The 26,000-nt window shown below is 44.8% G+C and overlaps 1 protein-coding gene across 1 annotated transcript in view; it reads right to left on the bottom strand.

Annotated features, from left to right (window-relative positions):
• The window catches only part of LOC148518744 (calpain-2 catalytic subunit-like), a 70,839-nt gene extending 46,168 nt beyond the window's left edge, over nt 1–24,671 (bottom strand). Inside the window, exons 1-7 of the mRNA XM_088477074.1 lie at nt 24,438–24,671; nt 17,599–17,668; nt 17,182–17,300; nt 13,921–14,054; nt 9,331–9,499; nt 8,568–8,651; nt 6,872–6,957 (exon numbers count right to left, since the gene is read on the bottom strand). Coding sequence (XP_088333200.1) covers nt 6,872–6,957; nt 8,568–8,651; nt 9,331–9,499; nt 13,921–14,054; nt 17,182–17,300; nt 17,599–17,668; nt 24,438–24,671 — 896 coding nt within the window. The remainder of the gene's footprint in view (nt 1–6,871; nt 6,958–8,567; nt 8,652–9,330; nt 9,500–13,920; nt 14,055–17,181; nt 17,301–17,598; nt 17,669–24,437) is intronic.
• Nucleotides 24,672–26,000: the final 1,329 nt, after the last annotated feature.

The raw sequence follows: 26,000 nt of genomic DNA, 5'->3' as shown, positions 1-26,000 counted from the left end.
TCTCCAATCCAATTAAAAATGCCTATTCGCACTACTCGCAGTGGAGGGGTGCAAATTAACTGCCAAATGAGATTTACGAGAAATGCATGAATATGTGGGGAGACCATCCTGGACCCCCCAAAATGCATAATTTCGTTAGCAGGACCGTATAGACGGCTGTTTGTGGCCATTAGCAAGGTACTGTAGGTTTTCAAATGGTGTCAAATGGCTGATTTGTGCTTTTTTTTTTTAAATGCAAGAAAATTTTAAAAAATAAACTTTTTTCGTTTAATCTCAAACGAATTAAACGAAAAATGCAAAAAAAAACTAGGAAAAAGGGTGATTTTGGGGTACTTTGAGGGCACCTTGAAAAATGGAAAAAAATTTATAAAAACAATTATTTTTCAACTAAAAACTTATTGTAATTGAATTTGGGGTGCCTAAACTAACGAAAAAGTTGATTTGGGGGTAATTTGAGGAAATTTTTTTTTTTTTACCTCAAAAAATGACATGTAATTATTAGATTAAATAAGCTGATTAGAAACTTCAAATTGCTTAATTAGTCATTAGGGGGGAGTCCAAGAGGTTCAGCACAGTGGGCTTGATTCAGAGCCACTTGTAAGCGGCAGCTCGTTCGCTCTGAGCGATGTTTGGCCAGTTGCGCATGCGTACGGATCGTTATACGCATGCGCGAACCAGTCAGTGCGGTCGAAATTCATGTGCTTGCAAAATAGCGAATGCCTGATAATTTGAGTGACAGAATGAGGCGTATGTGGGTGGTAACAGGGGAAGGTGCTTGAAAACGGGGAGTGGAGATCAGAACGCAGGCGTGCTTAAAGGTCAAAACGGGCGTTTTATGGGTGTGCATAATTAATACAGCAGCGTCATTGACCACGTCACTGGGTTATTTTATAGCCAGAACTGCTCGCAAAATTGTGGTAGCAAAAACCAACCACAAGAATAGCGAGCAGTTCATACCCTGTTCGATGTACTCGATTAATCTAATAAATAGCGGACATGACGTAGGATGCGAGCGGCCAGGGGGCGTAGTTTCCCAAAAATCGACCGCAAGTTTTGTTCGCTCGTTCAGACCTAGTGGTGTGAACAGACCGCGAACAGTTCATTTGAATAGCCACCCCTATTTTCAGGACGAGCGAGCGCTAATTGCGTCCGGCTCTGAATCAGGCCCAGTATCCCCACATTTTAACCTTAAAATAAAGATTTTCCTTTCCATCTCTCACCCTCAGGGAGGTGCGAGTGGAAAGTTGCGAATTCAGTCTGACTGATCAGTACGACTTGCTAATTGGATTGCAAAGTGAATTCGCTATGCGAATTCGAAGTGAAAATTGCGACTCACACCTCACCATTCGCACCTAATAGGATTGACCCCAATGTTTTTCTTTTTCTCAATACTTAACCCCGCTATTTAGTAAAAAACGTCTCCCCGCAGGGAATCTTTTCATCTGTCCTGCACTGCACATGCCCCATCCCTGTGCACACACTACATATACATATATATATATAGTGTATATACAGTACTTATATGTACACTGTATATATATATATATATATATATATATATATAGAGAGAGAGAGAGAGAGAGCTTCCCATCTGAGCTGTGCAATGTGCCAGGAACGCATCAGGTGACACCATCAGAGGGAGTGACACCAATATACCAGAGCAGCGCTGCTATTTTGGTGTCACCCCCTCGGATGATGTCACTGAGCAGCCCTGCAGCTGCGGTGATGGATGACACGTGCATGCGCGCTTCATCCACACCCTCTTTGTCCGGAGAGGCTGGGTCACGCTTCAAAAATGACACACATCAGGGGGCATAGCCTCCTGGGCACGAGGCCACGCCCCTTGATTGATAAAGGCTTGACTAATGGTGCGTACACAGGTAGCGATTTAAAAGAACGATTTGAACGATAACGATATAGATATCGTTACCATTATCGTTCAAATTGCTCATTTAAATGGACCCTACCAACTTACCATTGACCAGCGATGGACAATAGCGATATCGTCCATCGGCTGTGCATGCCGGTCAACTTGCTCGATATCAAGCAGGTTACTATACGGACCCGCGATCGTTGACCGCGGGTCGCTATAGTCGTCGGTAAGTAGGTGGTGTGCTGGATGATCGATATCAATCATCCAGCACACCAGGGAGGGTGCATAAGGATCAGCCAGCGATATCGTGTCCCTGGCTGATCGCTACGCGTGTACGCACCTTAAGTGCTGCATCGGGTGTCATCACCTGTAGTGATGCCAACTGGCGGAAAAACTGGCAGTGTAATTACCGAATGCGGGGCGGAAAGTGGATGGAGATTCACCTGGCTGTAGGGAATGATTGGATGAGAGTAATCTGTCCCTGCAGTATTCAGCAGAAGTACGGATTTTCCTTGTATAGATGGCGTTATATAAGGTAAGCCTTTAAAGATTTTTTTTAAAGTTTTCCTGCTACCTGAATAGCAGAAAACTTTTAGGGGTCTATTTACTAAGCAGTGTGAGGAGACAGAGTGAAAAGTGATAAGGTGCCAGCCAATCAGCTCCCAACTGTCATTTTTCAAACACAGCCTGTGAGATGACAGTTGGGAGATGATTGGCTGGCACCTTATCACTTTCTTATCACTTTTCACTCTGTCTCCTAACACTGCTTAGTAAATAGACCCCTAAGTGATGTAGAGAGCAATGACTTTCTCTCTACAGTGTAATGTTGTAGAAATCAGGCATTAACAGAGACGATAATTGCGTTATCTTTTCAGTTAGCCCGTTCCTGCACAGCTGGGATACCGAAATCATGCCGGAATAAAGCCCCATGTTATCCAAAATGTTGGAAACACTGGCGAGCATCATATACACACAGCATACAGTAATCTATTGCAACACCAGGACAGGAATGAGGCCAGACCTCTATATAGCCAATTACATTTATAACACATGGTTTACAACAATTTGCTTCCCAAGACTGAGGGCCTGATTCAGACCCAGTTGCTATGAGTGTACGCTCTCATGATGTGTATGCAAATATTTGAAAGTGACGAAGTGGGGATCGATCGCTCGCCAAGGCATAAGCACGCCCATCGTACCTGTACGAGCGTTCGCTTTGTGTATGCAGACTCCCCTTAGCGTATGCAGAGATGCCCACTGCCCCACGTCATCTCCTGGAAGTTTATGAAAACATTGGTACATCGACCACTATCAGATGTGAACGCAGTGCTTGTGGTAGCTTTTTTTTACCGCAAGCATTGCGACGAAAATAGAGGAAAAAAATGGCTGGTGACGTGTACTATGACGCTGCCTGCTAATTATGCACGCTTCTAAAACAGCGTTGAAACACTCAGGCACGCCTGCGTTCACATCTCCAACCCTCCGTTTTTACTGGACTGCCCCTGTTACCACCCACAAACGGCCTCTCCTGTCACTCACTCTGCTGGGCTGGTGTTGCTGGGCGAGCGAGGGATCTGTGATCGCACAGTGTAGTTCGCGCATGCACACTGCGATGCATACTCATGCGCAGATTAGCAACCATCGGCAATTGCGAACAGACTGCAGATACCGCTCCGGGTCTGATTTAGGCCCTGAGTACCGAAGATCCTCTATGCATGTTTCGTTTATCGGTACCAACAATAACTATGGACCTTTCATTTACCGGTACCAACAATAACTATGGACCTTTCATTTACCGGTACCAACAATAACTATGGACCTTTCATTTATCGGTACCAACAATAACTATGGACCTTTAATTTATCGGTACCAACAATAACTATGGACCTTTCATTTATCGGTACCAGCGATAACTATGGACCTTTAATTTATCGGTACCAACGATAACTATGGAGCTTTCATTTATCGGTACCAACAATAACTATGGACCTTTCATTTATCGGTACCAACGATAACTATGGACCTTTCATTTATCGGTACCAACGATAACTATGGACCTTTCATTTATCGGTACCAACAATAACTATGGAGCTTTCATTTATCGGTACCAACAATAACTTTGGAGCTTTCATTTATCGGTACCAGTAATAACTATGGACCTTTCATTTATCGGTACCAACGATAACTATGGAGCTTTCATTTATCGGTGCCAACAATAACTATGGACCTTTCATTTACCGGTACCAACGATAACTATGGACCTTTCATTTATCGGTACCAACGATAACTATGGACCTTTCATTTATCGGTACCAACAATAACTATGGACCTTTCATTTATCGGTAACTAACAATAACTATGGACCTTTCATTTATCGGTACCAACAATAACTATGGACCTTTCATTTACCGGTACCAACAATAACTATGGACCTTTCATTTATCGGTACCAACAATAACTATGGACCTTTCATTTATCGGTACCAACAATAACTATGGACCTTTCATTTACCGGTACCAACAATAACTATGGACCTTTCATTTATCGGTACCAACGATAACTATGGACCTTTCATTTATCGGTACCAACAATAACTATGGACCTTTCATTTATCGGTAACAAACAATAACTATGGACCTTTCATTTATCGGGGCCAACAATAACTATGGACCTTTCATTTATCGGTACCAACAATAACTATGGACCTTTCATTTATCGGTAACAAACAATAACTATGGACTTTTCATTTACCGGTACCAACAATAACTATGGACCTTTCATTTATCGGTACCAACAATAACTATGGACCTTTCATTTATCGGTAACAAACAATAACTATGGACTTTTCATTTACCGGTACCAACAATAACTATGGACCTTTCATTTATCGGTACCAACGATAACTATGGACCTTTCATTTATCGGTACCAACAATAACTATGGACCTTTCATTTATCGGTACCAACAATAACTATGGACCTTTCATTTATCGGTAACAAGCAATAACTATGGACCTTTCATTTATCGGTGCCTACAATAACTATGGACCTTTCATTTATCGGTACCAACAATAACTATGGAGCTTTCATTTATCGGTACCAACAATAACTATGGAGCTTTCATTTATCGGTACCAACGATAACTATGGACCTTTCATTTATCGGTACCAACGATAACTATGGACCTTTCATTTATCGGTACCAACGATAACTATGGACCTTTCATTTATCGGTACCAACAATAACTATGGACTTTTCATTTATCGGTACCAACGATAACTATGGAGCTTTCATTTATCGGTACCAACAATAACTATGGACCTTTCATCTACCGGTACCAACAATAACTATGGACCTTTCATTTATCGGTACCAACAATAACTATGGAGCTTTCATTTATCGGTACCAACAATAACTATGGACCTTTCATTTATCGGTACCAGCAATAACTATGGACCTTTCATTTATCGGTACCAGCAATAACTATGGACCTTTCATTTATCGGTACCAACAATAACTATGGACCTTTCATTTATCGGTGCCAACAATAACTATGGACCTTTCATTTATCAGTACCAACAATAACTATGGACCTTTCAGTTATCGGTACCAACAATAACTATGGACCTTTCATTTATCGGTAACAAACAATAACTATGGACCTTTCATTTATCGGTGCCAACAATAACTATGGACCTTTCATTTATCGGTACCAACAATAACTATGGACCTTTCATTTATCGGTACCAACGATAACTATGGACCTTTCATTTATCGGTACCAACGATAACTATGGACCTTTCATTTATCGGTAACAAACAATAACTATGGACCTTTCATTTATCGGTACCAACAATAACTATGGACCTTTCATTTATCGGTAACAACAATAACTATGGAGCTTTCATTTATCGGTGCCAACAATAACTATGGACCTTTCATTTATCGGTACCAACAATAACTATGGACCTTTCATTTATCGGTAACAACAATAACTATGGAGCTTTCATTTATCGGTACCAACAATAACTATGGAGCTTTCATTTATCGGTACCAACAATAACTATGGAGCTTTAAACATTTTCATGTTACTTTGAACTGGTATCTTTTCCTTTATCAACAGCAATATATTGCACATATATAGATCTGCTCTATGGCATGCTTCTTGATATTTCATTACATTAACATTTCAAACAAGTCAATACTCTATACCCAGTAACGACTGAAGTACTTGGTCATGTCCTGCAATGTAAATTTGGGGCGCTGGATACTTCTAGACATAAGCAGCTCTCGTTAAGCGCAGATGACCTCCAGTTTTTGTGCAATTATATGTTCTCGTCCTGTACTAATATAATTTACAGGAGGTCAAAAGTAGAAACGAGCTCAGCAGCACATATCCGGGGGGGGTGGAGGGTTGGGGGGGGGGGGGGTAGTACTGTGACCCCTTAGGTGCATGGATTGTGCACATCACTAATCACCAATGGATCTCTTATTCACTCTTCTGTATGGATATCCTCAGGATGGTAGATATAAAGACTGGAATATGATTCCCCTTATCCCCCCTCGTATTTGCATGGGGAAATAAAACACAAAAACGATCTAGTGCAACAGCTAAAGACTTATTGGATATAATCACAATTGCACTCACTTGATAAAATCACTTGATAAAACATATTATATATGTTAAAATACACACAAGTCCTCCCTCGCCTACCAGATGTAGGAGTGAAATTGCGCTACATCTGGTAGGCGATCCAGTTTGAAAGGATGTGGATGGCAAAGATGACACAGTGGTTAGCATTGCTTCGAGAGCAGAGGCATACCAATGCCTGGATGTGCCCATGTGCAGTGTATGAAACACTGCCAAAGTCTTTGTTATCAGCTGCACTGGTGCCATCTTTCTGAAGGTATCCCACATTAGATGGCGCCCATTATCGATGCGCCCCTGCTTGCAGGTAAACTAATTAGCACTGTGTGTGTTATTTTCCTGCACACTCACTTGTCGCTCCAGCGTCCGTTCCACTCCACTTGACCCCATGGATTCCGCAGCCGAAGCAGCGGGATTCTGCGCCCATTATACTCCACCTGGCGAAATAAAAGAGCGATCCATCTTTAGGGCTCTATTTATTAACATTATTTTACTAAAATAAAGTGAAAAAGGATATTTTCACACCCTTTTCACATTATTTTAGTATCACCTATAGTTATTACAGGGCATTTGTAGTAGAATTCGTAAAATTCTACTCCAACCCCTAAGTATCACTTATTTTTAGTAATCAGATCGCATTTCCCATAATTGTAATAGGAAATGTGATCCGACCAAAGTTACTAAAAATAAATTGTAAAAAAATACCGGGAAAAGCCCTGTGATAATAACGCCACCTGGAGGTGGCGTTATCCAGGGTCTTCCCTGGTTACCGGGCTCCTACTCTGCTCTAAAAGGCAGAGCAGAGCTGGGAGCCGGCCCCAGTGATCAGCTGTGTGGTCTAAACAGACCGCAAGCTGATACACTGCAGAAAAAAATAGTAAAAAAAAAAAATTCACTTACCTGACTACAGGGACCGGTGGTCAGGGCTCCAGTGATGACTCCCCTCCGGTCAGCTGGTCTCCCATGCTGCACTGCGGCCTGGTCATTTAGGTGATCGGGTCCCAGTGCAGTATGGGATATCAGCTGACCGGAGGCATGGTAGACATCACCGGAGCACCAATGACTGCAAGTAAGTGCTATTAAGGGAGGGGGGGGTCGCGGGTGGAGTCGCAGGGGGGTCCGTGATCGCGGGGGGTGGGGCTTAGGGATGGGGCGGGGCTTAGCACCGGGAGGGGGTTGCAGCGGTGGCCGGTCAGCGCATGCACGAGGCACTAGTCACGATATTTTTTTGCGAAAATATCGTGACTAGAGTGCAGACGGGATTCGCAGGGACAGAGCTTTCTCGCACGCTCTGTCCCTGCAAGGGATTTGTAGTAAATCCCTGTGATATTGCCTGAATTCGCAATGCGAATTCAGTCGATAATATCACACTACAATCTGCATTACAAATGCGGATTGTAGTAAATAAAGCCCTTAGTGCTTTCAATCTTCATTTTTGTTACTAATCATTATGATAATCTCATATACACAGCTTTTGTTACTATTGTTGACTTTTAACCTGTAGCAGTATTACAGCATTTGTTTCTATTCTATTATAAAAAGCCAACTCTATTATATTTTAAAGTGATCCAATTATGAGACGTTGGTTAAACAAGGTCTGCTGGGACGACCCTCGGTTGTGCTGTCCTTGGAATGTCTTTGGCGATTCGGTCTATTTACTAAGCAGTGTTAGGAGACAGAGTGAAAAGTGATAAGGTGCCAGCCAATCAGCTCCCAACTGTCATTTTTCAAACACAGCCTGTGAGATGGAAGTTGGGAGCTGATTGTCTGGCACCTTATCACTTTTCACTCTGTCTCCTAACACTGCTTAGTAAATAGACTCCTAAGTAATGTAAATGATTATGGTCCTATATCCGGTAATCCTATTGAGGTTTTATGCATTGTAAGCGGACACCTCTTGGAGCTTTATTAGAATTGATTAATAAATCCAATAGTATTTACATGCAGAACATGTAGTGAGCAGGTGACAGACAGACATGAGGAGTAATGGCAGGTCAGACAATGTGACTCTTGTTGCTACATTGTAGCGGTATATGTAACATATTACCTCTGAGATGCCTATAATGGAGTATGCGTGGCCTATCACCAGTCCTTCTGGGGTCTTCATTTCACTCTCATTCTGGTTCTGAATCTGGACAAAAGTTGTAAATTATTTCATTATCTCCATGATGGAACCAATTTACATAACATCATTTATGTGAAGTATTAAGCTACCGGGTACGGGGCTCCCATTACATATCTTCACATATAGCCAAAAGGGTTGGGCTGCCCTGGGCCTAACAACTAAACCCACATGCACAGAATAAGTCCTGCACATGCGCAGTTTTTCAAAAACGTTGCGAAAATACTCGCAACACCGTCGGGACCTGAATCAGGCCCATTATTTTGCAAGCACTCTTGCTAACAGGAGCCCTACTAAGGAGGAGATTGGGAAAAAAATTTTTTGTTTGATGTACAGTTCTACTGCTTATTTACTGTTTGCAAACGCGTTCTTCACAGTTGGACTTATGATACAATTATCCAGTGTTATTTATGAGTTTGAAGTCCGTTTTTTTTATCTTAAATATGTTAATAAACTCATGTTATTGCTTTTAACGTGTAGTCTGTATGTCTTGAGAAAAAAAGTTTTATTGTTAAATTGCAGATTGCTTAAGTTCTGGATTCTGTCCCACCTCCCTGCTAAGGTAAGAAGCAGTGTCGGTGAAACCCCCGAGTTTGGTTTGCATCTTCAGAGCTAGGACCCACCACTACAGACACCAATGTTACACAGTAACTTTCCCACTATTCCTGGAAGAATCCTTCTAACTCACATTGATTGAGGCTCCCATGAGCGACCTTTTCTCCACAGCTGTCTGGATGATCTTGTAAAGGTTCGGAGGGGGGGTTTTCAGGTCCACGCTTTCGTCCACCCCTCCCGTGAAATCCACAAAGGCTTCATTCACCCAGCCTCCATTCAGAGCCTCATAGGACCCGTTCAGCCTGTGGACAGACACTATTTTATTAAGCATTTACTTTGTTTAATCAGTATCCTATTTGTATCTTTTTATTTTTTTTGTTAATTTTTAATTAAAAAAAATATAGAAGCCAATAATAAAACATGTGGTCCACTCAAAACCAGGTAACACATTGATGCCAGGGATGTTTTTTTTAGTATCTTGGAAGAATTAAAATTTGATGAATAGGTCACAAACCAAAATCCTTGTCCCACAGCAGATAAAATCCATAAAAGCCAATTAGATGATAACAGAAGGTAGCCAATCAGATTTACTGTAGACCAGAGGAGGGCAACCATTGCTCCAAAATAGCCCTCATTCGCTTAGAACCACACTTGCCACAAAATGCCCCAACATGACACCAGACAAGCCACCAGATACCATATGTACTAATTCCCTCACATGCCACCCAGACCTCCCAACATGCCTCTCAGACCTCCTCACATGCTCCTCAAACAGTGCCACCTGTACGGGACTTACATTCCTCCACCCTTACCACACATGTCTCTCACACATCCCCTACATGTCTCTCACACATGCCCTACATGCCTCTCACACATCCCCTACACATGCCTCTCACACATCCCCTACACGTGCCGCTCACACATCCCCTACACGTGCCGCTCACACATCCCCTACACATGCCTCTCACACATCCCCTACACGTGCCGCTCACACATCCCCTACACGTGCCTCTCACACATCCCCTACACGTGCCTCTCACACATCCCCTACACATGCCGCTCACACATCCCCTACACGTGCCGCTCACACATCCCCTACACGTGCCTCTCACACATCCCCTACACATGCCTCTCACACATCCCCTACACGTGCCTCTCACACATCCCCTACACGTGCCTCTCACACATCCCCTACACGTGCCTCTCACACATCCCCTACACGTGCCTCTCACACATCCCCTACACGTGCCTCTCACACATCCCCTACACGTGCCTCTCACACATCCCCTACACGTGCCTCTCACACATCCCCTACACATGCCATTCACGCCTCCAGTACATGCATCTCACACTTTCCCTGCATGTCTCTTACAACTCCCCTCTATGCCTGTTACATGTCCCATACATACCTCACAACTCCCTTACATGCCGCTTTATACTTCCCTTACATATCACTCACATCTCAATTACATGTCTCTCACATCTCCCCTACATGTCTCTCACATCTCCCCTACATGTCTCTCACATCTCCCCTACATGTCTCTCACATCTCTCTTACATGTCTCTCACATTTCCTCTACATGTCTCTCACATTTCCTCTGCCTGTCTCTCAAATCTCCCCTACATGTATTTCACATCTCCTTAACATCTCTCTCACACGTTCCCCACATGTCTCTCACAGATAGCTCCACCTGAAGGAGAGTAGGTAAGTATGGTTATTATTATTGGCTAAATATTGTAAGAACATGTTTTAAAATGCTCACTTTGATTCAGAGCCGGCCCTAGCCCATTTGGTGCCCTAGGCAAAATTTTTACTGGTGCCCCCTAACAACTTCCCAAAACAGGTGGCCCTCCTTATGGCCACGGGCCTAGTGGCCGCCTAATTTATTCAATAGTGACCTGGGCCTAGTACCCAGGTCACTTACACCTTATAGGGCCTAATGCTCCCTATGTAGCCCGGGCCTTGCACCCCCTATATGCCCACGGGCCTATTGCCCGAAAGTGCCCCCACGGGCCTAATGCCTGACAACCCTGGTGGTCTAGGGAGGGGGTATATGGTAGGCCTCATGGAGGGCCTACCGGCTCCGTTGGAAGAGACTGCGGTGGGGAGCTTCGTTGGCTCTTTTACTTTCCACCCCCCGCAGTCCTCTCCAGTCCTCAGCCGCATTCTTCGGCCGCTGGCCCGTCCTGGCCAGCTGCGCTGCCTCTTCTTTGCTTCTTCCAGCCGGCGCCGCCTGTCTTCCTTCTTGATCACGACATCTTCTGGCCTCTTCCGCGGCCGCCGGAACTCTTGCCGCGACGACGCTTTCTTCAGTAGGTCTTCACTCCTCCCTCTCCACCGCCGTACTGCCTTTTCCCGCTCAGCGGCGTCTATCAGACGCCGCGAGTGGGTGGGGCTTTGACGCGGCGAGCTGCGATTGGCTCGTTGCGTCTGTCTCCTATTGGCTGCTGGCCCACGAGCCGGGTTTGGCTCGCGGCCACAGCCAAACACCCGCCGCAGCCGAAACTAAGTCCAGCACACCGCGCCCGACGATTCCACGGCACTGGGAACACTTACTCCATCCCAGCTCCGGCTACCTACCGCCTATGCTTCCCCGGCTCTGGAAGCAGAAATAGCATCCCAGCGCCGGATGCTGATGTGTCCCGCAGGGGGACACATCTCTTCCTGCTGTGCCAATGCTGGGATCAGCCACTTGATCCCAGCACAGCTTTTCACATGGCAGCAGCAGGGCAGGGGGAGGCATTTGCTTATTATGCCTATGCCTAGGGCCGGCTCTGCTTTGATTCAGAGTTGGGAGCAAAGCAAAAAAAAAAACAAGTACTGTTAACTTGCATCTTGCTAAAACCATGTTACCAGGGGTTAAAGTGGGCCGGAACAGGGCGGAACTGCGTTCCGTCACTTCTAATTGGAGACGGAACCAGTTCCGCCTCCTCCGACCCAACTTAGCCCGGCGCCGCAGGGAGAGATAGTTACCAGTGGGCGCCTGGCTCCCTCCCTGCAGTGCCAGCAGCAGCCAGAGGCTGGAGCTCACTCTTGAGCTCCGGCTTCCAGCTCCGCTCCTCCCACGGGCACTATGGGAGAGACGTCATGACGTCTCTCCCATAGTTCAGAGGACATGGAGTAGCCAGGAGGACCAGAGGCATGCAGGAGTGGGGCTTAAGGTAAGTATTTTCTTTTTGTGTAAGTTCATAGGGGGCATTCACAGGGGGCATTACTACTGGAGGCATTACACAGGGGGCATTACTATTGGGGGCACTACTACTGGGGGCATTGCACAGGGGGCATTACACAGGGGACACTACCACTACTGGTGGCATTACTACAGGGGGCATTACTATTGGGGGCATTACTACAAGGGGCACCACTCCTACAGGCACTGCATAAGGGGCACCACTCCTGGGGCACTGCATAAGGGGCACTACCACTACTGTGGGCTCTGCATAAAGGGCACCACTACTGGGGGCACCAAATAAGGAGCACTGCATAAGGGACACCACTACTGGGGTCACTGAATAAGGGACACTACCACTGTGGGCACTGCATAAGGGGCATTACCACCACTAGGGGCACTGCATAAGGGGCACTACTACTGGGGGCACTGCATAAGGGGCACCACTACTGGGGGCACTGAATAAGGGGCACTATCCCTGTGGACACTGCATAAGGGGTACAACTACTGAGGGCACTGCATAAGGGGCACTACCACTACTGTGGCCACTGCATAAGGGCAGACTTGCCTACCTTTAGGCTGTCCCTTCTAGGAGGAGACAGCCTGGACGACAGTCTGTACACAGCAGGTGGGCGGAGCGGGGGGCGTGGCGGCTCAACGCGTCATCGTGGCCCCACCCTCCGCTGTGCAGAGCCCGTAATACAGGCACTGTACTGCGGGGGCGGGCTGCGATGACGCGATTTAACGCGAATTGCGTAATCTAATCCCCCGGGCTGCATACTAAGTGGCCGGCAACAGAAGGGTGCGGGATAGCTGCGGCTGGTTCCGGGAGACTTGCCTTGCCTTCCGGGTGGTCGGGAGCGGCACTCGAGTTTCGGGAGGCTCCCGACCAAATCGGGAGGGTAGGCAAGTATGCATAAGGGTCACTACCACTACCTGTTGGGGGTACTGCAATACTATTGTGTAATCACGCCCATTTATTTACTGTCCACGCCCCTTTCATTTGAGACAACACACCTATTTTGGCACGTGCCTATGTCGCACGCTGTGCCTTTCTTTAGAAAAGCGCCAAGGGGGAGGGGGAGTTCCACCACTTCTCTAGGACCACTTTAAGCACGGCATGTTACTCTGCAGGTGGGGCAGATGTAGTGTGGAGAGAGATTTGGATTTGGGAGGGGCACGTCCAAACTCAAATCTAAATCATACTTACTGACATTTGGGCAGCCTCTCCGGGAGGGGGCTGCCAGGTCGGTGCAGCAGGGAGGGTGGTTTGAGCAGGCAGAGAGGGGCTTGCCGACACGATCGCGTCATCACGGCCCCGTCCCCGCTTTATAATTCAGATTTTACCACCATTATAAAGCAGGGGGCAGGGCTACAATGATGCGATTCGCGTCATCGCACCCCTGGACCGCTCTGCATTGCTCTTATTTGTGTGCACTTAGTTTTGGGCCATGCGCAATGTGAGCACATGCGAGATCCGTTCCACAATGTAATGTACGCTCATCCAGGACCATGCATCAGCCCCTTGATGTTCTCCAGCACCTGTCACTCACTTGGCATAAGCCTTTTCCAGCAGGGCCGGCCAGAACTCACTCTTCTCTGCGGAAGCGACAAACACCAGGTTTCCGTCCAATGTGGGCAAACGGTCGTCAACCACAACATCGACCCACTCACCGTACTGCCAGAACTGGAAGACACAAAATGCCACCGGTTATTAAAGGAGAGAGCAATGTTCATGAGGCACTGTAAATATATTGTTCAGACGAGTTTATAAATATTGCACAGCACCCCCCCCCCTTCATTCCAGAACAAAAACAGCTTTTTAAATTTTTATCAATATTTTTAAAGATGAATGTCTATTATTGTCCTTTAATTTCCCTGATTCAGAGCCGCATGCAATGCAGATGCTCACGTAGTTGAGAGATTATGTGGAACTGCGCATGAAAAGTTCCACAAACCCCCACTGCGCAGGCGTTACACAGAGTGTAAGGAAATAGGAGCTGTCACGATTCGGTCAGCCAGTATCAGAAAGGACGTGGAAAAGTGATGGGTGGTGACAGGTGGATGACTGGGAGGTGACTGGTAGTGCACGCAAAAATTTACCCGGTCAGTGTGTGTGTTATGGGGGTGTCGCGGATTTGTCAGTGCAAGCAGCTGCGTTCTCAAATACACAGCCGCAGGCATAGGAGGCCGTGGTCAGACAGAGGATATGCACCCGCCATAGAGCTGGTGCAATTTTCAATGGTGCAGCTGGATTTCTGTGTGGCATAATGTGAACTGGGGCACTACAGTGTGTCTAACCAGGGGTGTATCTAGGGGTCTGAGCACCCCTGGCAAAGAAATGGACTGGCACCCCCCTCCCTTAATATTTTCTGAACAATTACATTCTGTCTCCGTAGCCATCCCCCTGAGGGGTAGGAGAGAGATAGACTAAGGGACAGGAGAGTGAGCCACTGAGGGGCAGGAGCGAGAGAGACTGAGGGGCAGGAGAGTGAGCCACTGAGGGGCAGGAGCGAGAGAGACTGAGGGGCAGGAGAGTGAGCCACTGAGGGGCAGGAGCGAGAGAGACTGAGGGGCAGGAGAGTGAGCCACTGAGGGGCAGGAGCGAGAGAGACTGAGGGGCAGGAGAGTGAGCCACTGAGGGGCAGGAGAGAGAGAGACTGAGGGGCAGGAGAGACTGGGACAGGAGAGTAAGATGCTGAGGGGCTGGAGAGAGAGACTGAGTGGCAAGAAAGAGACTGAGGGGCAGGAGAGAGAGAGAGAGAGAGACTGAGGGGCAGGAGAGAGAGAGACTGAGGGTCAGGAGAGAGAGACTGAGGGGCAAGAGAGAGAGACTGAGTGGCAAGAAAGAGACTGAGGGTCAGGACAGAGAGAGACTGAGGGGACAGACAGGAAAACACAAAGGATAGACAGTAGGAAACAACATCCATTCAATGCCAGTCATAACTGTTATAAATAAGCCTTTCCTTATTATGAAAGTAATTGATGTGCCCCCCCCCCGGGAAGAGGTTCTGCAGCAGCTGAGCCCCACCCCCCGGAAGAGGTTCTGCAGCAGCTGAGAGTCTTCTCTCCCCTGGGTTATACCTTTTAGCCATGCAAGGTCAGTTGCTCAGCGCCGACGATTGATGCAGGGTCCCGGGGAAGCATCCTTGCTCCTGGCGAGTCGAGCCGTGCAGCAACTGGGGCGCCATGCTGCGGGTGTGCGGCGTGATGTGGAGCCCGCGGACGTCACAGTGTGTCACCTGCAGCAGGGGGTAACTATGGAGACTAGCAGTATCAAACGGCCCAGCCAATACCACCGCACCTGCATGATTACCACCCCAGCCGCCAGGCAGCAGCCAATGGTAGCATGGCACAGAGGGGGAGGAGGAGAGAATACCAATGACGGCAGCACAGGCCTGGTCACCAGACACTAATGTATCCCTTGGCCATGTGTGACACCGCCGGATGGCACCCCCCCTCGGCCGGCGCCCCTGGCAAGTGCCATCCTGGCCAATGGCTAGATACGCCCCTGTGTCTAACACACTTGTGGTGCTGGGAGTATTTACATATTACACTTTTCAATAACATTGCCAACATAATATATTATTGGTAGGGGTCCCCACAAGTTAGTTTGTCTGAGGGCCCCCACAACCTTAATCCAGCCCTGGCACTGCAGGAGCCAGTGTGACACCCAACTAAGGAACTGCTTGTGGCTAGGGGTGAGTAATATACATTCTGATGAGGCTCTGCATTGTGCACTGGACATTACAATGGGCCATGGATTGTATACTGTTTGATGAATGTCCGATGAAGCCTTATAATGTATAATGTACATAAGAGGAGGCTCTGAACTATATACTTTTCAGATTGAGCTGCAATGTATATTTCCATTTCACTGACTGTAAAATTGCTATAGCCTGGGGTGGAGGATGAAACCCCCTCCCAGCTACTGTCACGTGTCTTGTTCAGAAATTTTTCATTTAAACGGCCAGCCGTGATTTGCACATACAACAGCAGGGGCATGGATCATAATGTATTAGTGGATTAGTGGGACCTCCACAAAGCGGTATGGGCTTTTGTTGCATCTAGTATGCAGATCAAGGCCCTCTGAGTTAGTTCCTAACAGGGCAGATTTGGAGACTAGTCAGCAAACCAAGCCCCCCATTTACTAACGAGTTTTACCACCAAAACGAGGGATAAATGTCACTATGTATGATAAATGATGCTCCGGCCAATCACCTCCCAACTGTCATTTTTCTAACAGTTGACAGTTGGGAGCTGATTGGCTGGAGCCCCATTTATCATACACAGTGACATTTATCACTCGTTTTGGTGATAAAACTCATTAGTAAATGAGGCCCCAGGTCTGGTAACAGAACGGGAAACGCTGAAGCCAAAAAGGGTAAGACAGAGCAATGCTCAGGTCACCAGCAAGGGTCAAAGATATGTAGCACAGTGCTAAGCCAGGGGTAGCGTCAAAGAGAAAGTCAGACGCAAGCCAAGTTATAAACAGAGAATGGAAGGCTGGAGACTTGGTGGGTGAAGCCTGACACCTTCCTAGTGCCAGAGGCAGGTTTAAATAGGTTTCCCAATTTGAATCTGGTGCCCCTAGTGGCATCAGCAGTCACATGATTTCAAGTATGGCTTTCCAGGAGTGCTAGGTGCCCTCCCCTAGTGACAACAAGCAGGGTGCCTTCTAAGAGGAGGAATCACCCCGAGGAGGACAGCGAGCCTTCCGAAGATAAGCGTATAGTTGCAGTGTTGGACCTGGTAAGCTTGACACCTTTGTTATAACTAATTCCGACAGCACGACCATTATCAAACAGTCTCACCTGAAAATGGAATAGTCCGGCATAATCCTTGTCAAAACTGTGCTGGGGAGGGACCACTCGCTCCAAGAGTAGGGGGTAAAGTGTAAGAGATGCTGCAGCAGCCAGAAACCAGCAATTACCTGAGAACAGAGACACAATCATGGGTTACTAAGACTGCTCAACTCATTGTGAGATAAAAAACCTTTAACCTCAGCACAATACAGACGAGTCCCACTTCACACATATATAAATCATAGTCTTCCCCTACTGCAACGTTTTTTTAATATCAACTTTTAAGTGTTAATAACTAGTAAATGTGCGATTTAGCCCCTGAAACACATAATTGATTAAAATCGGCCTTTAGTAAATTTACCCCGTAGTGTTGTTACCTGTTCTGTGGTTGTCCTATCACACACAATATTGTGGAACCACACTTACCCAGCTGTCCCTGGCGTATATCCGTCCATTTCATATTCTCACAGACGAACTGGGGACACTGGCAGATCTCCTGGAACAGATGATCAGAAGGGATCAGGGATACTATACCACCCAAGTCTCGGAAAGTTATTGTATTGTCTTTAAATCAATGGTGGCGAGAAAGATCTCCTGACCAAATTACATTTCTGTCCTAAGCTAGCACCTTCCATGAAGGAGATGGTCGTCCCTCTCTGGAGACAAGTGCCTGATGTTGTATTATTCGCTTGGAAAGAAGAATGAGCTGCCACCACCTTCTGGGCTGGAAAAGTAGAGCTACTCTGCAAACTCAAACAGTTGGCAACAGGGAGTGTGAATTGTAAATGGCACCTGATTGGACAGTGGCCAGCCGTGCCATGGCGATATCATTTTTAAATGTTTACTCTGTTATGGGAGCATCCATAGAAGATTAATTACCTGGTTACTCTTAGCACTGAAACATTTATTTTGAGGTTCTAGATATACCGGAAACTTTGCACTAGAAAAAAATTACTGGATACATACTTTAAGAACTTTGAGTCCAGAGGGGCTCAATGAGTTTATTGAGCTAGAGCTGTAAGAAAGAGAGTGAAAGAGGAGGAAAGAAAAAAATAAATAAAATATATATATATATATTTTATTTTTTTTTCTAATATTATTTTATCACACAATTACTAGGACAGGTGTTTGTATATGTCCCACTAATGTGTTTGATCCTCTGTTTAATAAGAATTAATATGGTGTAATACCGAATCTACATCCTTTGTATACATGGTTTATAATAAATATTAAAAAATGAAAAATACATTGGTTATAATATAGTAAATACCTCTGCACTCATATTAAGATCTGCAAAAAGACATAGATGTTAAAACTTAAACAGAAGTACACTAACTCTGTAGATAGGGCTGTGATGGAAATTGAAAGATACATATACTGCTAATATACAGTATGTTCATTGATACGACATTGGGTCTATGTATATATGAATAACTTTATATTTATGTGTTTATGAATAACACATTTGTTCATTTAAAGTTTTTCATACCTATTCAAGGTATGATTACTCGTAGTAAGATTTTATATTTTAATATTTATATTTAGTATTTTTATTTTTGTATTATTTATTTGATTATTATTTCAGGGCATTATGAGTAATACACTGGACAGTGCTTAATGAAACAGCTTTAGAAACACTCTTTTCATCAACCCAATTATCATAATTATTTTGGGTGTATACTGAGTAAATACCCCTACAAGAAGTTGGGACGGAGGAGGCGGAAGTAGAAAATCAGCTAGAAAGATAGTAAGAGAACCAAGAGAGATGGCAGTGTCACAGAGACAAAAAGAGTGAAGGCAACTCAGTAGAAGACTGTCTGTGGTCCATGGTATCACAGGCTGCAGAGAGGTCACAAAGGATAAGCATGGAAAAATGACCCTTGGTAAGAAGATTGGTGGCTTTGTTCTATAAAGTCCTGGCCATGTCCTTGGGTAACTGGCATAGCCACATGATCCATAATGTTACACGATCATGCACCCTCTGCATAGCTGTGCCCAGATAACATACAATGTTAGCAGGAATGCTTAAAGTCACATGAAGGTCAATAATTGGATATAACCCAAATGAAAACAATTATTTTATCCAATATTGACTATATATGATAGTAGGGCCAATATCATGGAATTAGGTCATACTTGTACTCAGCCCGTAATCTTGATAGCATTGAATTTGTGTCTGAGTCATACGGTTTTAGGCCTCATGATGGTTTGTGCAAGTTAGCCTAGTAATGTTTGATCTATACCTCTACAAGAGGTCATAAAACACACTATGAAACTGTATGTATTCTAAGTCGTTTCCGAGGCACATTTATGTATGTGAAGTTCTGTCCTTGAGTCTGTAAACAAACCAGTAAGCCTTGTGTAAAGAATAACCTTCCCTTGACTGTGTTAATATTTTGATTGCCCGAGTGCAACGTAATAACCCTTCCACTGCTTAGATAGGAGAGTATTATATCCTATGTACGCACTAAATTTTGTAGGTGATCCTAAAGACACAAGACACCTCTACAATCTTTAGGTGGTGGCAGGAAGGTTCTCGAGCGTGGGGCTTTTTGTGGATGTTACATGCGACAGCAAGGTCTAACATGTGCAGAGAGAGGGGTAAATTTACTAAGGTGCAGGGATTTAGAAGTGATGTTGCCCATAGCAACCAATCAGATTCTATTTAACATTTATCTTGCACCTTATAGAAGATAATAGCTAGAATCTGATTGGTTGCTATGGGCAACATCTCCACTTCTAAAAACCCTCACCTTAGTAAATTTACCCCAGAGTATGTAACAACTCACTGTTCTGACCTCAGGGGGGCAAATTTACTATGCACGCATTTCAATTCTGCTGGTTCTTCGGAGGTTTCAGACGCAAATAGTATTCAATACAAAATACGCCTGTTTTTTAATTTATATCCAAAGTCCGAAACTGGCAAAGACACGGTAGCTTTGAAAAGTACCATATAGTATATTTAACCTAGGGTGTTTTCTACCATAGTTAACTGGACATGGTCATTGTTGGACTGGGGAAGACAAAGCTTACAAATAATTCCCAAAAATGTGGTTATTTTTCTTATTTTATTTACAGCACGAGTATTCATTTATTTTACACATATTATGGTTAATTGTATTCGGTATTATACTTATGTGTATTCATGTATTTGTTATGTTGTATTCATAGATCTGTACAGTGACTCTTAGGGGTGCCTTATAAATACTGTAAATGCTGATGATGATGAAATGTTGGTTATTGCTTTGAACCTTTTGTCTTCTCCCAGCTCACCTATGTGCCTGCAGTTCCTTTCATTGAATATTCAATAGAAGACCACACCTGAAACGGTGAGCTGGTCTAAATGTGAACAATTGTAAGTATACATAAATAGAGTAAACATGTCTTTATTCTAGTCAGTGAGTTGTTACATGGGGCAGAGCAGGTCCTGCAAAACTCGTCTATCTCCACATGCCTGTATGTCTTTTCATAACCCGAAGCCAGCGACCAGCTCACTGTAAAACTATCTTCACTGTGCATTCTGTGATATTAGGCGGACATCTTTCTATACAGATAATTTCGTTTAAAAAAATGGTCACAGCTTTCATGGTACTTACTGCTTTATTCTGACAATCTTTGGAGAGCTTTTAGGGGTCAAATGATTTATTAGTTAGTTAGAATAAATTCAACACTGTCTGAGGAAGCTGCCCGGTGCCACGAAACGCGTTGCCGTTTTATGTGAGAATTAAATTTTTCTTTTGTGCTTTATTTTTTAGCCTGATTTTTAACTTGTGATACTGTGTTTTTAAATTATTTTTAGATTTTTTTTTGCATGATTAATTATTCCTCTAACCATTGTTTTCTACAATAGTCAAAACGAGTTTGTTAAAATTTCACTTATCCATGACAATGGTGAGTTGTAATATGATGCCATTAATCTAACTAATAAATCATTTGATTAATGTTTATCTATTTCTTGTTTGGTTATCCCTTATTTGACAATGGCAGCCAAGATTTCATGTTCGGGTAAGATGGTGTTTGATCACTTATATCTTAAGTGCTGACACTACCTTTCACAGTCCTATATAACTAGTCTCCCATTCATGGAGAGTAAAGGTGGGTACACACCTGATAGATATATCTGCAGATCGACTGATCTACAAACTGTGCAGAACATATGTTCTGTATACAGTCTGCACGATCCGTCGCGACTGACGTCACAATTGGGCAGGCATTTGCATTCACCCCCCCTGTTGAGCTGTCAATCATTCCCGGCCCGTGCTGCAATGTACCGCCCGTACACACAGCACAACACCCCAATATATCTGCAGATATATTGGGCATCGGCTGCGCAGCACAGCCAACGCCATATGTCTGTGAACCACGTTGTTCACAGACATATTGCTGGTAAACACTTACTGACGCACACACGATATATATCAGCCGATAGGGCCGATATGTCAGCCAGTGTGTACCCAGCATTAGGGATTAGTTTTGCATAGCGGAAGTGTCACAATGAAGTTTTGATCTATAAAGTACCCTTCTCAGTGCTGGAGACATTCTCCTGTTTTCAATGTTATAATAACACCCACCCCCACACCCCAAACTTTGACAAAATGTATTTCTGTCCACGCACAATACCACCCGGCACAAACGAGGAGTCTTTCTCATCTTTCTCCAAGACTCCTTCTGTCATTTTCCCAACAGCTTCGGAGAAGAATAGAGGCTGCACGAGGGGATCGCTTTCCTGCGAGAATGTCTACATAGGCATAAAGCTGTCAGCGCTGTTTGATGATGGTAATATAACCTATAGTACAGAGCTTGGACCTGTAGGTTAACACCAACAGTGACACCTGAAGTTGCAAAATACGCACTAACGAGCAGATCAATACACAGACATTTGTCCACACAATCACATTCCCTGGCCTTTAATTCCCTCAGATGAGTTCCTGGCTGGGGTGATTGCTCTCTTGCCCCCATGTTTGTGTGCATGTCATATGTGCAGAGGATTGTCACGCTCCGTTGTATGCTGATAGTGGTCTATATTGCCACATCTGACATGGCAGATCAGGACAAGATTGATAAATACTATGGGGTCTATGTACTAAGCAGTGATAAGAGACAGAGTGAAAAGTGATAAGTCTGTGATAAGGTGCCAGCCAATCAGCTCCCAACTGTCATCTCACAGGCTGTGTTTGAAAAATGACAGTTGGGAGCTGATTGGCTGGCACCTTATCACAGACTTATCACTTTTCACTTTGTCTCTTATCACTGCTTAGTACATAGACCCCTAGATGTGAGATACTGTATGTCAAATCTTCTAATGAAGAAAAGTGAAAAAGTTACCAATAAAAGCATTCATATTATTTTTATCATAAATCAAGTACATTCTCTATAGAAGGTTTGATACATTGATGGGCATATTTACCATGCAATATTTGTGGCATATCCACCCAGATATTAAGAAACCGCAAATATTATCACCCCAATGTATGAAGGAGGGACTGCAGCAGATATCTCAATATCTGCCGCAGTCCTTCCATTTCCGACAGTAGCCGCATCCTCTATAGGTTTTGAAGCTGGCAGATTTACCAAGCTTCTTAATGTAAAGCATTCCAGAGTTTGACCCCGGCAGCTAAAGCCATCTAAAGATGGCGTTAGCTGCTGTAGCCTATGGCTACATTGCGCAAAACTTAATTGATAAATACGGCCCAACGTCTCTTCAATGTTAAGCTGCCCACATGGGACAGGCCAGTGTCCAATCGGGTAACTTTGGAGTATTTCTAGCTGCACTGGGTACAGTTTATATCAGTCATCTCTCAACTGGACCTGCCCGATATTGATCCAGTCATTTTGTGCCAACACAAGCAGCTTCCTACTACGTCATTGCACAAGCTGGCAGTACCAGTCACTAGAAGACAACAAGGGAGGGTCTGGTGATAACTATATTCCCTCACAGAACCTGATGAGTACAGGACAGTGTGTGTTGGGCGTTTGTAGGCTCAGACGTGACACATGGGATCCGTGTAGTGTTATTAGGGATTCAGCAACATGCATTTCCCTGAAGCTGTGTGTCTGGTCAGGGAGCAACTCAATAAACAGAGATAAGATAAGGAGACTCATGAAAAGACATGGCACAGGGTAGAACAGGACAGACATTTAACACTTTCCCTGCTAAGCTTCTAGCCCATCATCAGACGTCCTCCCTTTCATGGAATTAATAAAGCTCAATGGTATACAACAAAGCTATGTATTTAATTCGCCTTCAAATCCAGGACTTCATCTCAACAGATGAGAAGCATGATCCCTATTGTGTTACGCAGGCTATGAATAAGTGTGTATAGGCATTCCATTACCTATTCAGGTAAGAAGTAAGCACTCTGTAAGATCACACCTAGAGTATAGTGTCCAGTTTCACACAATGAATCCCAGGGACATAGGGTGGGAATGATATCACTTTACCGTGATGAGATAAACATCAATCAGGCAAAGGAGAAAAAAAAAAAAGGAAAAATTCAAATACAGTTTACAGTGATTAATTTGATATACGACACTTGTATATCTGTATGTGACGGAGTCTCTGAATCTGTATACAAAGTGCTACAATGTAGCAGCCACAGCTTTTTTTCATTCCAAGTTCCGTTGTGGTTCCTATACAGACTCAGGTGCACACAGATATACAAGTGTCACATATCACATTAATCAGCACAGTCTGCCGGTGTAAACTAGTCGTATAGCATTGCAACTTAAACACATTTTTGTCAAAACAAGACGCCGGACGCTAGCAGAGTAGAACGGGATCTGGTGGCTCACTCATGTCAGGCAAATCAGGCTGTGTGATGTATTGAGGCTAGATGTATGAGGACACATCTGTAGGTGTGTGTATAGGTGGTAGGGAACATAGATTGTAAGCTCCACTGGGGCAGGGACTGATGTGCTTGGCCAGATATCCTCTGTAAAGTGCAACAGAATATGTGTGTGCTATATAAATAACTGGTAATAAAAAAATAATAATGGTAATAAAAAGTGGAATCGCTCATGCTGAAATGTATGTACATGGCTGACACATTTCCCCATAAATAAATGCAACTCTGTGTTCTCCTGCGTACCTAGTCAGGCGTCCCAATACTAACAGCCTTTTTTGAGTCCAACACCTCCTGTTCCACTTATTTGTGTCTGTAACTGTCTGTAATAGGCTGTATAGCATCATTTGTATCTGAAATCTGGACACTTGACCAATAAAACAGCCTTTACCACCCCCCTTTCTCCAATTCCTGACTCCGTACCTGAGGTCTCTTCCATTGGATTCCTCTTGTTTCTGCAGACCAAGGTCCTAATTGGTTATAACCCAGAGATGTGGGCTCAGCAGGAAAATATGGATCCTCAAACAGATGCCCCTGCTGTAGAGACTCCTGGAGCAGCTTGCTGTAGTCCTGCCCCAGATAAGGGCTCACTTTTCCCTGGACAGAAGTGTCATTTCCATCCTTCAGCAGCCGCACAGTAATGTCTGTAGGGGCCATTGTAACCACACCGATAGCACCTGTGCAGGTAGTGTTTGTGTATATATGTAACAGGAGATGGGAGGGGTCAGGTATGATCAGCAAAGGAGTATGATAACATAGAGGTTTAACCTGTGACTGTATAGTGTACGGTTCCCCTTCCCACTATCATTAGCAAACAGTCATTCCAGGCAACAGAAAGTGGTGGCCCCCAATAAAATCTATTTATTAACCTGCTGTTATCTTGTCACAGGCAGCTACTGCCGCCTTATTTATCGATGAATGAGGAATATCTACATTCTCTGTAAAGGGGCCTATCCATTAGCCAACTTTGGGAACAATCCGACCAAAACCAGGAGGTTTTGGTTACATTTTTCACAAAGTCGGGAAATGGATAGGCGGCAAGGACCAGCGATGTGCGTGCATGCTGGGTCCTTGCCGACCCCGACTATTTACGGAACATGCCCATCAAACTGGCGACGCTCGTCAGGTTCAGCATGTTCAGAGATAGGAGGTCGGACTACTGCACTGAATGACGTTCAGTGGACGGCGTTCAGTGCACGCACCGCATCTCGGCGACTTGAAGGTCTGAACACTAGATATTCAGTCTTTCAGGTCGCCTAGTGGATAGGCCCCTTTACTCATTTTTATAAGCAGTTACTGGTATCAGTAAGTGGAAATGGGTGGCGGCAAAAATCCGGTAAAACATTAACTGCAGGAACAGACCCACTTAAAACTGCTGGTAAGGGGACATACCCAATTATACCACTTTTGACGGAACAGTCACGATTTCGTAGGACTGTCACGCCATCTTGTGATCAGGACGTTCATCCCAATTTGCTAGGTTTTGGGGGGTGTTTCATTGCCACACAGGCAAGTTGTGGAGACAGGCGAGTCCACAGCGTGTGGCATAAAAAATTGCATTAAAAAAAAAAAAATTCCTGCCAGGAGCATGGACACACTTATGCTGGGTACAAACTGGCAGATATATTGGCCGATCAATTGATCGGACGATATATCTTGTGTGTGTCGGCCAGTGTGTACTAGCGATATGCCTGTGAACAACGTCATTCACAGACATATCGCGTCGGCTGTGCTGTGGACTATAGATAGACAGTAATTAGATAGGGAATGTTTAGATAGACACCAGATGTTAGACAGTCAATAGTTACACAGGGACATAAGGTCGACAGGGACAAAAGTCCGACATGGTCAAAACTTCAGCATGAAAATGGTCGCCCAAAAAATGGTCAACATTTTGTTTTGTAGGGTTAGGTTTGGGGTTATGCACTTACTGGAGGGTTAGGGTTAGGAACTTACCCAGACGGTTAGGGTTAGGCACCAGGAAGG

This window comes from Taudactylus pleione, unplaced genomic scaffold, assembly GCF_031769625.1.
Source record: "Taudactylus pleione unplaced genomic scaffold, aTauple2 ptg000199l, whole genome shotgun sequence".
NCBI classification, from domain to species: domain Eukaryota; kingdom Metazoa; phylum Chordata; class Amphibia; order Anura; family Myobatrachidae; genus Taudactylus; species Taudactylus pleione.
Note: the sequence above shows the minus strand (reverse complement) of the source record. Positions and strands in the feature narration are given on the sequence as shown.